This window comes from Buteo buteo, chromosome 17, assembly GCF_964188355.1.
Source record: "Buteo buteo chromosome 17, bButBut1.hap1.1, whole genome shotgun sequence".
NCBI classification, from domain to species: Eukaryota; Metazoa; Chordata; class Aves; order Accipitriformes; family Accipitridae; genus Buteo; species Buteo buteo.
In genome coordinates, this window is record NC_134187.1 from 26,678,701 (window position 1) to 26,694,072 (window position 15,372).

The following is a 15,372-nucleotide window of genomic DNA, read 5'->3' on the forward strand; positions in this document are numbered from 1 at the left end:
ACATTATAAATCTTTGCTGTGATCACCATTTCTACTTCACATTTCCTTTTCTAGAGAGGTGAAAGGTGCAAAAGGATTGACTGCATCTTTGAAATGGATTTTATACTGTGTCTTTTCAGAGAGACTGTAGACATCATGATTATAAATTGTCCCTTTATGTTATGTATTTTCCCTTTAGTTGAAGGTAGTCCTTGCTCTGCTGCTGTGGGTGTTTTACCATTTACTGGTGCCCTAGATTTCATGTTCTTGGACTCAGAAAAAGTGGTTATCTATAAAATTCTTTTATAAAAAAAGGTTGCTTGTTATGCATGTATAAATAAACATTTTTGGTCTTTGAGAAGTTAGTAATTTTTCACATTGTGAAGGAATGACTCTATGTTTCTTCAAAGTCTAGAGTACCTAATTTATGTTCAAAGTGGATCAAAGACTTAACAGAGTAGTTTGAAAGAATAGCGTATATGTGGATGTTCTCTGGTTACTGTAGTTGAAACATTCTTATTTATTTGTTCTGCACATTATCTCTCACAGGTTCCAAAGAGTTTTAAACCCATGTCTCAATTAGCAAAGGTTACAGACCCTCTAGAGAGTGACTTAGATTTATGAGAAAGGTCTTACACTGAGAACACCTCAGAAAGCTTTATATTAGTTCAGAGGCAGCTGTGATTCATAGCACAATAAAGATAAACTGACCTTTTAAAGGCAAATATGCCTTGCTGATTACTCTACAGAGCTAAATGAACAAAGGTCTAACTAAGATGTTATATAACCACATCTCTTCTAAGCCTTGACTGAGTCTGTAAGAGGTTCTTTTGGCCAGGTATATAATTTCCCTTTGAACTTACATGCTGCAAATACTTACATATTGTCAGGATATTCTGCTCTCCTCAGTAAAATTTTTGCAGCCACAAATAGAGATTTGTCTAGTTTGCTCTTTCACAGTTCTTAGAAATAATAAAGAAAATGTCACATTACCAGAAAACTGAGTGACATGTAGAAAAGTTAAGAGTTATTAATTAACTTGTAAGAGTAATGCAGAATTTAACTGGCAAAGGAAACAAGAATAGAAATTATAAAACCAATATTGTCATCTTCCACCACCAACAGACGCAATCCTTTTACATTTGTAGAAGAAAATAAGCCTTCTTGCCAGCTGCTTTGACCTGGAGATGAAAGGATGCCAGTGATAGAGCTTAATCCAGTCTCACTAAAACAACTCACCTGTAAAAAGTACATCGTCCAAGTTGCATTCACACTTCAGATCTTGTGGACACATTCCTATATGACCCTGAGGTATGATAATCACACAATGACTAGCAAGGAAGGGTTAATCCCACTTCATTCTACCTACTCTGCATTCTGGTACCTTTAAGTTGACTGTTTGGTACTCGGATGTTGATAGCTCATCTTTGCAGAGATGACCACACTCTGTGAGGATCTTTCCCCTGGGCTTAGGGCCGTCAGTTGTGCTGTGATTCAGATACAAGGCTGAGTTTAATCTTGTAGGCTATTTGTCCTGTTAAGTGTCCTTCGAACACCCTGGGCTGACCACCATGCAGAGAAGGCAACATGGAGATGCCAGTGCCCTCCCGTAGTGCTTGTCCAGCCAGTGAGAAACCTGATTATAGTGCTCATCTCACCCTGCAGAGGTTCAAACTTCTCTATCTTCTAAAAGCATCTGGTCCTTACCCACGGAGCTGCAGAAAGCAAGTGCGCTGGGACAGCAAGTTCCATCCTGCTTGTGGGACTGGTGTGGTGTGCATTTGAAAACACAGAAATCCTATTTGTAAGAAAAAAATCAGGGAGGAAAGAATAAGACTCTGTAGCCTCTTGGTTAAACTCTGGGAGGACAGGCACTGAACCTTTTCCACTGCAAGGCTGACACATTGACACTTGATGGAAATAACACAGAGGAGAGCGTCCAGCTCGTTAGCATGAAGTCCCCCAGGCCAAGGAGCTCAGCTCCTTTGCAGCTGGCAGAGGCAGAGCTGTTCAATTCCAGGGAAAAACCCAACACCCTCCCCTCAGGGACCTGCAAGCCTATGCTTTATTTCAGCAGGAAGGATGCAGCACTTGGCTTATGTGCTCCATAGTCACGAAAGTACTGCTTAAAGTTCTTTACAAATGTAGCCATATGTGAATTCCTTAAGACTAGATCCCCTGTCATGGAAAAATCAGGTCTCCAGACCTGACTAGTAGAATGTATAGACTCTTCTATGATAACTTCAGGGTTTTTATGTCAGAGAAGCCTTGTGAAAACAGAGAACTGTATATTGTTCAGTTTTTCTCCAAGTCTTAAGCCTCTATTAACTTTTTTCCTCCATTATTAATCAGTAAAGACCTTGTTTGCCTCTCACTTTTTTTCTTTCAATTAAGCCTTTCCAAAATAATCAATGTTAACAGTCTCTGTCTGTTAAAACTACACATTATACACATAATTTTCCCTCTTTATGGAGACTGTTACAGATGTTGGCTCTTTAGTTTGAAAAGAGGATTCTATCAAAATAAAGGAAGCAAGTATATTTCTTGGACAAAAAAGATCATTACTTTTGTCAGGTCTAAAGAAGGACTTGAGACCTCATAGTCAAGGAACAAGCTAAGGCAGAATCACGACTCACGGAGGCATTTCAGGTTAACACGGTATGCAATGAATACTAGCAAGAAAGGCCAGGATGAGATAACACAATAAAAGTGCATTTTTCATTGATTGGCTGGCTGTGTAATTTGAGAAAAAGAGTTGCATTCTTGGATTGCTGCCTCACTAGGGAGCTTTTCTTTCTTGCAAGCAGTGGACAATTCTTCTCAGAGAGCTTAGCTGCACATCAGAAAGTGATCGATACTTTCCCTCTTCTCTTTGTGATTGACCCTTCTTACTTTGCCTGGAATACAGACATGCGATATTCTAGTGAGGCAATAGATAACTCAACTCTAGGGTTTATTTCAATGGAATAAGCTTGCCAAGATAATGCAGGTTTTGCTAGAACTTTGTACCTGTGCATCGCCAAGGATTGCCCACCCTCGGTAGCTGCAGGATGCTGGGTTTGGAAACAGGACTTGTGTCTCCCCCGTAGGGCATTAAACACCTCCTGGGTCTGGTCTGAAGAGCTGTCGGGGTGCTGGAAGGTCTAGGGGCTGCCTTGGCGGCTGTGCTGGCTGAAATCCGGATCCAGGTGTGCGGCAGAGGGAGGCATGCTGCCGCTGAGAGGATCTAGGCTCCTTACCCCTTCCTTACCCTGCCTTTGCCTAAAATTATTCCCTCGTCTAAATTTACTGAAGAAAGAAATAAGCTTATTGCCTAAAGTTATTCACTTGCCTTTTTATTTTCGAAAAAAAAAAAGAAAAAAAAAGAAAAAAAAAGTTAAGCAGTTCAAAGCTTCTGTAACTGCTGCTGTTGTTGCTGGAGTGGATTCCTGTTTCCCTGAAAATGAATTGGGGCAAATTCACAAAGGGGGAGAGCAATACATAGTAGACCCATAAGGTAACTGCAGAAAACTAGAGTATATTCCACTTCAGTATCCTTCTTTGTTTATAGCGCCAGTTTAGCAGATGAGTTTTGCTTCTCAAAAAGCAGTTTCAAAATTAATTTTCTTCAGGTAAGAGCAATATTTTTTTAAGCAACACATAATTTGTTAATTTACTATTTGGTCTAAATACCAAAACAAAGTAATGCCTTCCAACCTTGGTTTTGTACAATTCTAAAATACCCAAACCCTAACACTTTCAGCAACCTTTGCTCTAAAGAGGATGTCTCTGTGTCACTGTATAGGAAAACCTCACAAGCTTATGATCCTAACATTGCATTTATAAGCTCCAGCTTATCTATTTACCTGTATTCTAATGAAAACCTTATTGAAATTGGTATGGTTCTTCACTTGAGTCACAGCCATTGAACTTCATTACTCAGATGCAAGTCATATAATAGTGAAAACACTGATAATTACTGAGATCTAAAACTCCTTTCTGCACATACTATTTAATGTTATACAGCATTTTTTAGTTAAATGTTTGTATGATTTATGTCTATGGAATTTAAGATTAAGGAGAGCTCTTTTGGGGGAGAATTAAGAAGACAGATATTCAAAGTGACAGAAATACAGTTACAGTTTTAAATAAATTTATGTCCATTATCTCATACTCAATGTATTATAAAGCAGGTGCCCTTGCTGTGATTTTTACTTGAGATGCCTCTTTCAAATTGGAAAGTGTTTTATACCTTCCCCGGTCTTTTGATTATGGGAATATGATATAACAGAAAACAGGCCATACTTTGAAATAGATTTTCATACAGACAGACACAGAGTAGTAAGAGAGAGCTTGTTCAACGGGGAGCCTGTTGAACACAGGTGGGATCTCATTGCCTTGCTATCCTTTGCATGACTGAGGGTATTGGCCTTCATTATTAAACTTCAGTAATATTTTATATAGAAATTGAACTGATAATGGATTTCTTTTTCCTGTTTTTTAACCTCATGCTCTCTCCGACCTGTGATATCTTGGCTCGACAGCCCAGTCATCCCATAGTGCCTATTCCAGAAAATGAAACACTCAGCTCTAAGGAGGTAATCAGTTGATATTTAATGGGTTTAACCATTTGCATGCTAGCTTTATCTTTTATTTGTGTAGATTGTGTAGATGTCATGAGCAAAAATGTGCTGAGCTCCCAAATCTGCTTTTGTCCAGTGCACAGACTAGATAAGCATTAATTATTCTTAATGATTAATGAAGGAAAAAAAAACAGAGTTGTTTTTCAGACTGTGTTGCTTATGTGAATTTGGAGTAACACTAACATTTACACTTTAGGTTCCTGGTATGTGCTGTTGGGATGTTAGCAAGCGGGATGTGTTAAATTGTGCAGTTAGTCCCATTTAAATCACGCATTCCACAATTTGCAGTTACTGGTATAGTTTCTGTTTTAAATACCGGATACAGCAACTGCCACAAGCACTTAGGATAATTAGTTATTGAGAATTTCATAAAGGACTGTCAAGAAAACATAAACCAACACATAGTGCAAGTTTGCCCAGTATCAGAATTCTGTGCCAGTTTTATTTGACTTTGAAGAAGGACACAAATCTTCTTGAAGTCTAAATTCAGTGGCCAATTCCCTACTACTTTTACATATCTAAACTCTAGGACCATAGTGGTTGCCACCCTAGATAATTCATTCAGTGAGAGATGAAGAGCTCTGCTACACGTCATCAATTTTCTCTTGAGACAGAGTATATAAAAATTAAAAAAGTTCTGCTGGCACAGGCAAGTTTTTTGCCAACAGGATCATGAACATGAAGCTGAATTATAGCCTCAATGTTGAAATAAACATATGTAATTTAATTAACTATCATATTCTTTATTGTAGGCTTTGGAATGTAATAGAACATCTTTAATTAAAGGACATTTTCAACATTATTTTAGAAATTCACATAAGAAGGAATAACTTACTACCAGTAATAGCAATATGAGTACATTTATGACACAAGAATGAATTTTTTTACTACTGAGACCTCTTTTGGTTACCAGATGTGTGCTCACAATTATTTCACAAGTTTTTTAATGAGTTTAACAATATAGATAGGAATGATAATTACATTTTTGTAACATAGTTTATTTAAAATTTATTATTTTAAAATTGGATTCTAGTCTTTGTAAAAGCAGAAAAATGAGCATTTAAATAAATGAAATGGATGTTTGCTAATAATTGCTACCAAATAAGTAACTTCCGTGTTGTTTTGAAAAATATTGAGGGAGTTTTGAGGTCAAGCCCTTCACATGTTTAGAGGCCTTCAGAGAAGCAGAGGGATTGCCTGAATTCTGAGTTTGTTGACAGCCTGTCAATATATCCTCACTGTTTATCTCAGTTTCCACTGAAAAAAAAAAGTTAAAAAAAGTAAAAGAAAGAAAGAAAAAAAAAAATAGACAACTCACTTGTTGGGTGGATCAACAGACTGCTGTTCTGCACCAGGAGTATATGAGACATGAACGTAGCCTCTTATTCTCATGGCACCCCTGGCCTCTCTGTGCAGGGGGTCAGGGACCTAGAGCTACTTCATATCTCTTTTTGCAGGAATCTTCACCACAGCCTTCCAGCCTCCTCCCTTCTTCCTTGCCTTTGACCTTTCTGCATGTTTCTACACCATCAATCCCCTTTCCTCTGCCTCCCAGGAGCCACTTCTTGGTTTTCTCAAAAGCAGTTGTTATGGTTTCTGCTGCGGATCTATCCAAAGGAAGCCCCAAGATGCCTTCAAAAAGTGAAGTTAGACAACAAATACCTTGCTGAGCTTCTCAGATATAGGTTGTTTTTTTTACATCTCGTCTGTAAAGTTTCTGAAATACTATTGAATAAAGATATTTCGTTAGAGGGTGGTGAGAGGGACTGAATAGTTCTGAGGATAAATTTGTTGTTGAGATGAAACAGATTTGCACTACATTAGGCATTCTAAAATGTGTATATATATACACACATGTGTATTTGTGTAAGTGTGTGTATATATATATATAAAAATCTCTGTATGCATGTGTGCATATATATATATATATATGCAGCCTTTGATGATGCAGATGATTTTCCTGTATTTGAAAATAAGATAGAGGAAAGCAAACAGCTAGATCCACATGTCTCATCCTTCTTTACAATTTACACATTGAGGAAGAGCTTTGCAGATCTAATGGAAAGACATATCTTTTCAAACAGAACTCTTTTAAGAAACAAGACACATAATTTAACTGTTGCATTATTCAGATCAGTTCAGAAAGTGAAGCATCTCATTGACATAGTAAAGTCAGACTACTGTGACTGAGATATTCTTGAAAACATGAGGTTGTAGCATGTTCCAAATTGACAATGACAACAAAAGTGTAAAATTCCTTTAGTTAGAGACCAACTTAGTCTGTTCCAAGGCAGATAAAATATATAGCACTGTCTTCTAAAAGTTGCTTTGTGTTTTAAACAACACTTCGAACAGAATTTCTATCAACCAATTTATTAAAAAGTTTGAATGTTCTCCAACAGTCGAAAACTATGTACCATGACCTATAGAATAAAGATCTCTGATGAAATTGTGGTTGCATTTATAAAGACCAAATACTATCAGCTGGAAAAAAGAGGATTTATCTGGGCTGTTATATCAGTACTCTTTGTATTTCCCTTGATTAACGTCGTATTGGGTGATGATCATTCACCACTTACTTACAATAACGTTAGCTGGAGGCAAATAGTTAGCTTTAAAGTTAAAAAAAGTGTCAGATACTATTTGGTACAGCTGAGCAAGCTGTGTTTTTGTGCATGTTCCCTGAGGCCTGTCACTAATGTGTATTTTTTAACTGACTATAACTATACAGGTGGACCCCAGTCCGTAGGTAGATACAGCAGGAAGAATTGTGTCAGAGTCACCACAAACTGGTCAGGAAATAACATCAAGAGATGACACATTTTCTGTTTTCTTTATTACAAATCAAAGAAAGTCTTCTCCAATTAACTTTTCAACGTACTTGTACAGGGCATGTTATCTAATTTTTTCCCCCCAATTTTTAATCTTATTTTTAGCAAGAGGAGGTGACCAAGGGACACCATCCTGGCCATGTTGAGACTGAGCAATGTCTTTACATGTTTAGAGGGTAGCAGAGAAGACACAAATATATCTAGAGATCCCCCCCCTTTGCTCATTCTCAGTCAAGAAGGACTGAACAAAGGCATATGTTTCCCTTGAGATCTGTTGCTGGAGATGGAAGTATACGGCACTGACACCCAGAAGGAGATCAACATCTGTGTTATCTTGGAGACAGACAGGAGAGCTACATAGGGCCAGGAGCAGCTCAAAACAAACTCTTCTTAGCTGCCCTGAGGGTGGTGGCTTCTTTGAGATATATTGTTGTTGAGCTGTCTCTGAAGAGCCACCACATATTCACCATTTTCCCTTTCATGTGCTTGGGTCTTCAGAATTGCGTGTTATGCAGCTTTCCCTTGTCAGTGCATTGAAAAAAATAAGGTAGGCCTTGGTTGATGATTTTTAAAATCACAACATCTTTCAGGCACCTATATTGTTCCTTCTTATTTAGGAACCTATCTTGACTCTAGGAACTGTTTATACTGAATTTACACTTCATGAGTTTACATAACCCACAAGTCTCTACCTAATTTAAAATGTCCTTTTTATCAGTGAAGTCCTGTTTGGATGCTGAACTGGTTAGGAAAAATTCTAAGTTATAAGCCCAACATTACTCTTACTGCTGTAATAAGACCTTAGGTGTCTGTCCTGTAGTCTCTGCCCTCACCAAAATGCTCTTTATCAAAAGTTACATATAGGCTCATACTTAACAACTTTTCCTGCAATGTTCCTCCCTCAGAGTTAAAAACACAGTGAGAGAAAGTCAGTGTGATTTATGCAATTCCAAAAACGAATGGGTAGGCAGATGCTCTGTGAAATGTAAGCACCTCTTTGAGCTTTAGGAAAGAGTGAGAGAGGGGAAGAAGGAAAGGTGCTGCTAGTTTCTACTGAGTAATTTGTATTCTTTTCCTCAAAGTGAAGTATTCACTGGGGGGAAAAAAAAAGGAGTTACTTTTGTATTCAGAAGAACAGCATTCTATTTTTCATGCAACTTTAGCTTCATTCTGTAACAGCATGAAGCAAATCAGATCTGTCACTTCTCTGTGAGAGCAGGAAAACAAATAAGGGACATTCTTCTCCTTGTCAAATCCTTCTCTACAGCCAGTGCTTTTTAGTCGGAAGAGATCTGAAGGATACTCCTTTAAAACCTAACCAAGAGATATACCAGTAATTTCTGATACCTACTGTCTTCTTTCAAGTAAAGCTAGTGTTTTCCCAGGTTACGATGTGTGAATGATGTTATAATCATTCTCAGAATTGTACTGAGACAGAATCTTTAGAGAGAACATGGGGCTCATGTACCTGCAGAGTCACAAAAAGACATTGCATGCAGGTGCTAAAGGTATGTACTCATTACCCTTATTCGTATATGACTTGCAAAATCCCAGGTCTATTATACAATTACTTTAGCTTCATATAATCTTTTGCTGCAGCTGTTACTCTGTCTTATCTGTTTGTTATTCCTGAAAGATCTGCAATAATTATTTGAGATAATAATAGCATCTGTAAGGTCAACATTCATAAAAAGACCCCATGAGAAAAAGCTGATTCTATCGACTTCAGTGGTGACAGGATTTCACTGTCTTTTGCGCAAATTTGTGAGAGTTTTAGTACAAGAAGCTCTTTTTTTTTACAAGGGGAAACAATTAATCTGCCATGCTCCACTTTAAACAACTTCAATAGCAGAAGTTCTTGAAATTTGAAATTCTATGAAAATGTCAATAAGGTCCAAAGTTCTGTTATACGTTGCTCTTAATCTTTATTTACTTAAGGAGTGTTCCTGGTTAGAGGTCGACATAGTATTAATCATTGATAGGTTCTACATATAGGAAGAAAATGCACCCATTTTATGAAAGAGTCCTTGTACTAAAGAATTTATGTAAAGGTTTTTACATTAGACCAAAGCTCCAACCCAAACGGCGTTATCAGAGCAGAGTGATGTTCCTCCAGTTAAAGAAACTGTCATTGTACCCTGGATTTACAAAGAAAAAACCCAGAGCTTACACAATCCCCCCCTCAAAGTTGCTTGACATTACGACCACGTTGAAGCGGGGATGGATGAGCGTGGGCTGTGCCCATAGTGGAAGCCTGCCCTTCCTTGTCTGTGGTGGGAAAGTACGAGGGCAGGGTACAGTCTGCCTTCTCCAGCTTATCCTGAGAGCCTGGGAGAGGCTGCTGCTGGTGGTTAGATGTTCTGCAATGATCCACTTCTCACGTACTGTTCAATACCTTTTCGACTTGTAAAGAAGATCCCTGTCAAAGCACGAACAGGGGGATGGGAGATACCTAATGAAACTAGAGGGAACTGTATTGGAAGCTGCTCTTGCTCAAATGTCAACTTCTTTGTTCCAGCACCTTCTTCTTCCATGTGGTGCTGGGACAGGTCCTTCTCTGCACGCAGACATTTTGGGGCAAAAGTCAGTGTTGGTCTTGTGCTTTAGTTGGAGACACAAACACGGGCTCACCTGTCACGTTGCAGACACACTATTCACTTTCTACTTTCAGTGTTGCATCAATTTACAGCCTTGTCCTCCAGCCAGTGGAGAACTTGTTTATATTGGTATGGCAGAACATCGCTACCAGCTCCGTAGCTAGCCAGGCTGCAGAGCACGCCTGTGCTACACCGTGACACCGCCAGCATCTCCTCTGTTCCCACACTCGGGATGCAGGGGCAGAGTAACTTGCAGCACTGCTGATTTGCAAGTTTATGAATTATCTAATGAACTAGGGGACATTAGGCAATTCATAAAGAATGCTTCACGGACTGAGACTAAGCATAGAGATCAAAGCAGCAAGTAATAAGGCAAAGAGCAATAGCGATACATGTAAAAAAGGCTCTCAGATGATGCAAATTAGAAAATCCCTTGATGCCACTTACCTCCAAAATGAGAACTGTTCTGACTTGACCTGTGATCTTCCAAAATTATTTTGGAACACACCGAACAGTACTTCTCTAAAGCGACAGTCTCACCACTCTTAGTTTATTTTGACCAAGCCAAGAACTGCAGCCCTAGGCTCTCTCCATATCATCATAACTGTTCATTTAACTGAAAATTTAATGATCCTGCAAATGAGCATTAAAAGTAGGAATAACTATTGCTATTACTAAAGGAATAAGAATTTCAGATGTTAGCTGTGACAAATTCTTTTACCTCCAAAATGGATGGGCTACTAAAAGGGAACAGTAAACTGCAGTCTTCTGCTATTTATAAATAGAAAGGTAGGTCCAAACAATGCACATTTGTAAATTCTCAAATAAAACCTCTAAATATCAGCAGACATACTTTCTATTTACTTTATACTTTAACAATGTTTTAAACATTTTAATTTTTAATACTTTATATGTACAACAGGAAATTTATACTTGCAATGGGTATTTGGGTAATACTTTTGGCCAGCTTCAATGATATCTCCTTGTTTTAAGTAAGAAGTTTCAGTTATAGCCTACTGACATGAAAGGGCATATTAGATCACCATGCATTAACAAGGAAAAAGCATTTTGTGCATTTATAGGATTTTATTTCTAATGTGATCACTATAAAAAGAATTACTGTAAATATATTACTTATCGTAAATTTACATTAAAAAGTCTGAAAGGGTAGTAATATAAATGTGATACAGATAAAGTACAAAATGTCAGTATGTCATTTAAACTGCCATTTTAATCTAATTCTATTTGGCTTTAAGAAACAGCTGTTGTATTTGGTCCCCTTTAAATAATAGCAGGAGTACTGTGTAACAGTTTATAGGAAAAGAGCTTGCCCTGAATACAGTGAGAACACAGTTGCAGTTTGAAGAAGGCTTTTTTATTATGCAATACTTAAGTAATGCATAAGTAATTAGAATCACATAATAAGACAAAAAATAGTTATAGTGTTTGACCACTCTTATGATAAAAAATATTTTTCCTTATGGCTAGTTAAAATTTCCCCATTTGTTGCCTCTTTTCCTTTCACCATACAAATCTGAGCTGTCTATAAACCCCACTTAAATAGCTGGAGAGGGAAAACAGAGACCCTTTAGCCTACCCTTCAGGTTAAACAAGCCCTGTAGCTTCCCCTCATATGTCATATGCCTTTCCCAGAAATCAAGGGATGCTCGAAACCATCCTGATGGTCCTCCATTGTGTTTCTTCTGTTTCCTTGGTAAATCTTTTCTATCGGGAGGGCTCAAAAATGGAAACTGTGTTCCAGATGCAGCCTCACTAGTGCCCAGCAGAGGGGAATAAAAACTTTCCTCAACCTGCTGGCTATGCTCTAATTAGCACAGCTGTATATGAGGTTATCCTTCATCACAACAAGGGTGGTCTGATCCACGTTCAGTCTGGTGTCAACCAGACCTCAGGTCCTTCTCTGCAGAGCTGTTACCAAGCCAGTCAGCCACTGGCCTCTACTCTTGCATGGGGTTGTTTACTTCCCCTGTCCCCCTTGTCCCCCGGCAGATGCAGGATTTTGTCTTTGTCTTTGTTCACAAATGTCCTGCTAGCCCATTCCTCCAGCTTGGCAAAGTTCTCCAGGATGGGAGCCGTACCCTCAGGCTATCAGTCTCTCCCTCCCCACCAAGTTAGTAACATTGACAGAATTCCTGGACATGTAGGCTCTCCTACCACCCAGCTCCCCGCTGGAGATGTCACCCTAGCATCCTCTGGAACGCCACCTGGAACAGAGACTTTGAACTGTTGGCTACTGTCTTTTTAGACCAGTGGTCCAGCCAGTTATTCATCCACTCTGTAGCCCAGAGTTGGGTACCAAGTTACTGTAGGAGACTGTGTTGAAAGCCTTGCTAAGGTGGAGGAAAACAACATCCATGCCCTGTGAATGCAAGGTTGGCCACAGGCTCTGTTCTTTCAGGATGTGGTCCCAAAAAATGAATGGAAACCCAACATGAGTCTGAAATGTCCTCTAATGTGCATTTAGCCAAGGTGATGCTTGTCTGTTGAAATTTTACTATGTGCAGTATACTTCTTCAAATATGTCGATGCATAAAAAATCATCCCCAGTTCAGTAAGCATAGTTATAAATTAACAATGCAGGAAACCAATGTTTTTAAAAAACAAGGTGCTGTTTGAAGTTGTCCACCAGTTTGTAGAACTGTGCCTGCTTAATATACTGCCGTTTTTATTCTCTTCTCTACTTTGTTTTCACCTTTTATTTCCCTTTATTCTACAGGTTGCCAATGAAAGAGGTTCTGTTTAATGATAGTGGTGAGTATTACTATTTTTCTGACTTGATTACAGTCACACTTTGAATATGTAACTACTTCTTTAGTGTCACTTTAACAAACTTCTATGGTTTTGTTTAAGAAGATGATAGGATACTTTAGCTATACAATGTAGTGTTTGGATAATAAGCTGGCTATGTTTGCTGAATGATTTTCTATTAACAATTACCAATGCAGAATAATTCCACTTCTTAGCATCACAAAACAAAGTCACAATTTAATTAATTTTAAGTGGGCTGCAATCAAAGAGCTGGAAGAAATTAAGGTATGGTCTGGAATTAGATTGTGAAGTAATGTCATTGAAATAAGATGAATATTATTTTATATTTGCGTGCATAACCACATAGCACCATTAAAATGAATGGTTTGCTAGCGTTAAACAATACTATATTGCGAATAATGTGCTATGCTTGAGAGCAGATATAACACAGTACTTCACAAGGGACATCAGGAAATAGGTGATATAGAAAAGGCTGAAATGTTCAATGTCTTTTTTTGTTTGTTTCAGTCTTCACAAAAAACGTTAATTATGATTAAAAGTTTATTTCAGTTATTATTAAGAATTTGGGAGTAGGATCATGGAGAGAAAAGCAAAAGAACACCTGAAGGAATACTGAGGTAAATTGGAGTATTCAGGATGACGCAGCCTAATGAAACGTACCCTTAAAATACTTAACCAAAGCAATTTCTCAAACTCTAGTGATTAGCAGGATGAATAAGTTCCTAGAAAACTGGAGAAAGGTGAATACGATGTCATATCTAACAAAGGAGGAAAGGCGAGTCCAAAGAATTACAGAAAAGTCAGCCCTAATAGCATTTCCAAGACACTGGAACAAAGTCTTACACAACCCATTTGTAGGCATCTAGAGAATAGTAAGGAGATAAGAGGACTTGCACAGGGACACGTCAGAAACAAATCCTATCAAGTTGATCTCATTTCCTTCTTTGACAGCAAAACAGATATAGGGAATGTGTTTGATACAGCGTACCTTCGGCCCAGTCCCATGGGACATTCATAAGCAAGCAAAGCAGATACGGACTAAATTAAATTCACATAATGTAGATGTGCAACTGATTGGAAGGCTGGCTGGGCTCTGAGAACAATCATTTGATGCCAAAGTGGGAGAACATCTCACACAGGCTTCCACAATGCTGTCTTCTAGCTCTAGCACTATAAAATATTGCCATTAATTACTTGCTCAATCACATGGAGAGTAAGCTTACAAAATTTACAGATAATGTCCATTTGGGAGGACTTGCAAGCAGCTTGGAAAGCAGGATTAGAATTCCAAAAATGTCCCTTACATTAGAGGAATGGCTTGAAATCAATATGATAAAATTCATTGAAGACATATACAAAGAAATATGAAAAGCGCAGACAGAAAAGGAATTACAATAATACTGCAGGAGAGAACCTGAGGATTACAGGGGAATCTGAGTTGAAGAAGCGATGCTTTTAAGAAAAATGCCATTCCAGGGAGATGTGGAATGGAGTGCTTATAATATGATGGAGGTTACTCATCTTTGTTCAGTATTAGTGAAGAATCAGTTGCATGGGATGTGGGAAACAAATGGGAGATTTAGAGAAGATGTAAAGGTTTCAGTGTCTTCACACAGAAGGAAAGAAATAAGGGCAGAGTAGAGGCACAGAAGTTTGTATCTCTTCATAATGGACTGTTATAAAGGGTCCTGCCAGCTGTCATCTTCTCTCACAGCTATAGCACAAACAAGGTGGCTGAATATCATTAGGGGTTTTTTTCTGTGAAACTATGAGTTATACTTGTTAGCAAGATCATCAGGTTGTACAAATTAGGAAAACTAAGTGACCGCAGTGCATGTTACACAGTTTACTAATCTGTATTTTTGACAACTTGTGTTCACGTGAAAACTCTTCTTTTGCAGCCCCGAATTAGGATCAAGAGCTAAAACCATAGAGTATTTTGAGGCCTGTTTCTATACTGAGAAAGAATCCACGGCACAAATGTCATTTAAAGCACCATTTAAAAAACAAAAATTGCTTCCAGTATGCTAATTGCAAAGCAGTAATAACAATCAAATATTCTTTCAAGAGATAATCTTATGTACTAGCATAATTAACCCCAGAGATACACACATGAATGTGCCATATTGAAATACCATTTCTTGAAGTGCTTGCTGGTTTAAGAGATGCCCAATATAACACCGCATATTTTCTTTAGAAATAATATAAATGTTGAAATTAAATAAAGCTGTATTTTTGTTGCAAACTGTTTGTTGTGATTCTTATTTTTACTCCTGTAAATCTAGCTCCATGTATTTCAAATAGCTGAGAACAAATGGCAGCATCGTTGGGAAAGGAATGCTCCCACGCTCTTAACCTTGGTCACATTTTGCCACCACACAGACACTTAACATTTTGTGAAATCCTCCAGGAATTATTCACATTTGTGTCAGCACCCACAGCAATCAGCATGCACAGTGATTCTTCCCTGCCATGCAATATTCATTGCCCTTTTGACCAGGCAGTGTCCATGCCAGCTGGTGACTGCAGGCAGAATTACTAGCTGCCCTCCTG

General features: G+C 38.2%; 1 protein-coding gene across 3 annotated transcripts in view; it reads left to right on the top strand.

The window, feature by feature from the left end:
* The window catches only part of MLIP (muscular LMNA interacting protein), a 114,056-nt gene extending 98,992 nt beyond the window's left edge, over positions 1–15,064 (top strand). For all 3 annotated transcript variants that reach the window (XM_075049310.1, XM_075049309.1, XM_075049311.1), the window contains exons 13-15: positions 4,503–4,556; positions 12,767–12,801; positions 14,721–15,064. In XM_075049310.1, coding sequence (XP_074905411.1) covers positions 4,503–4,556; positions 12,767–12,793 — 81 coding nt within the window. In that variant the 3' untranslated portion in view covers positions 12,794–12,801; positions 14,721–15,064. The remainder of the gene's footprint in view (positions 1–4,502; positions 4,557–12,766; positions 12,802–14,720) is intronic.
* The last annotated feature ends 308 nt before the right edge of the window (positions 15,065–15,372 follow it).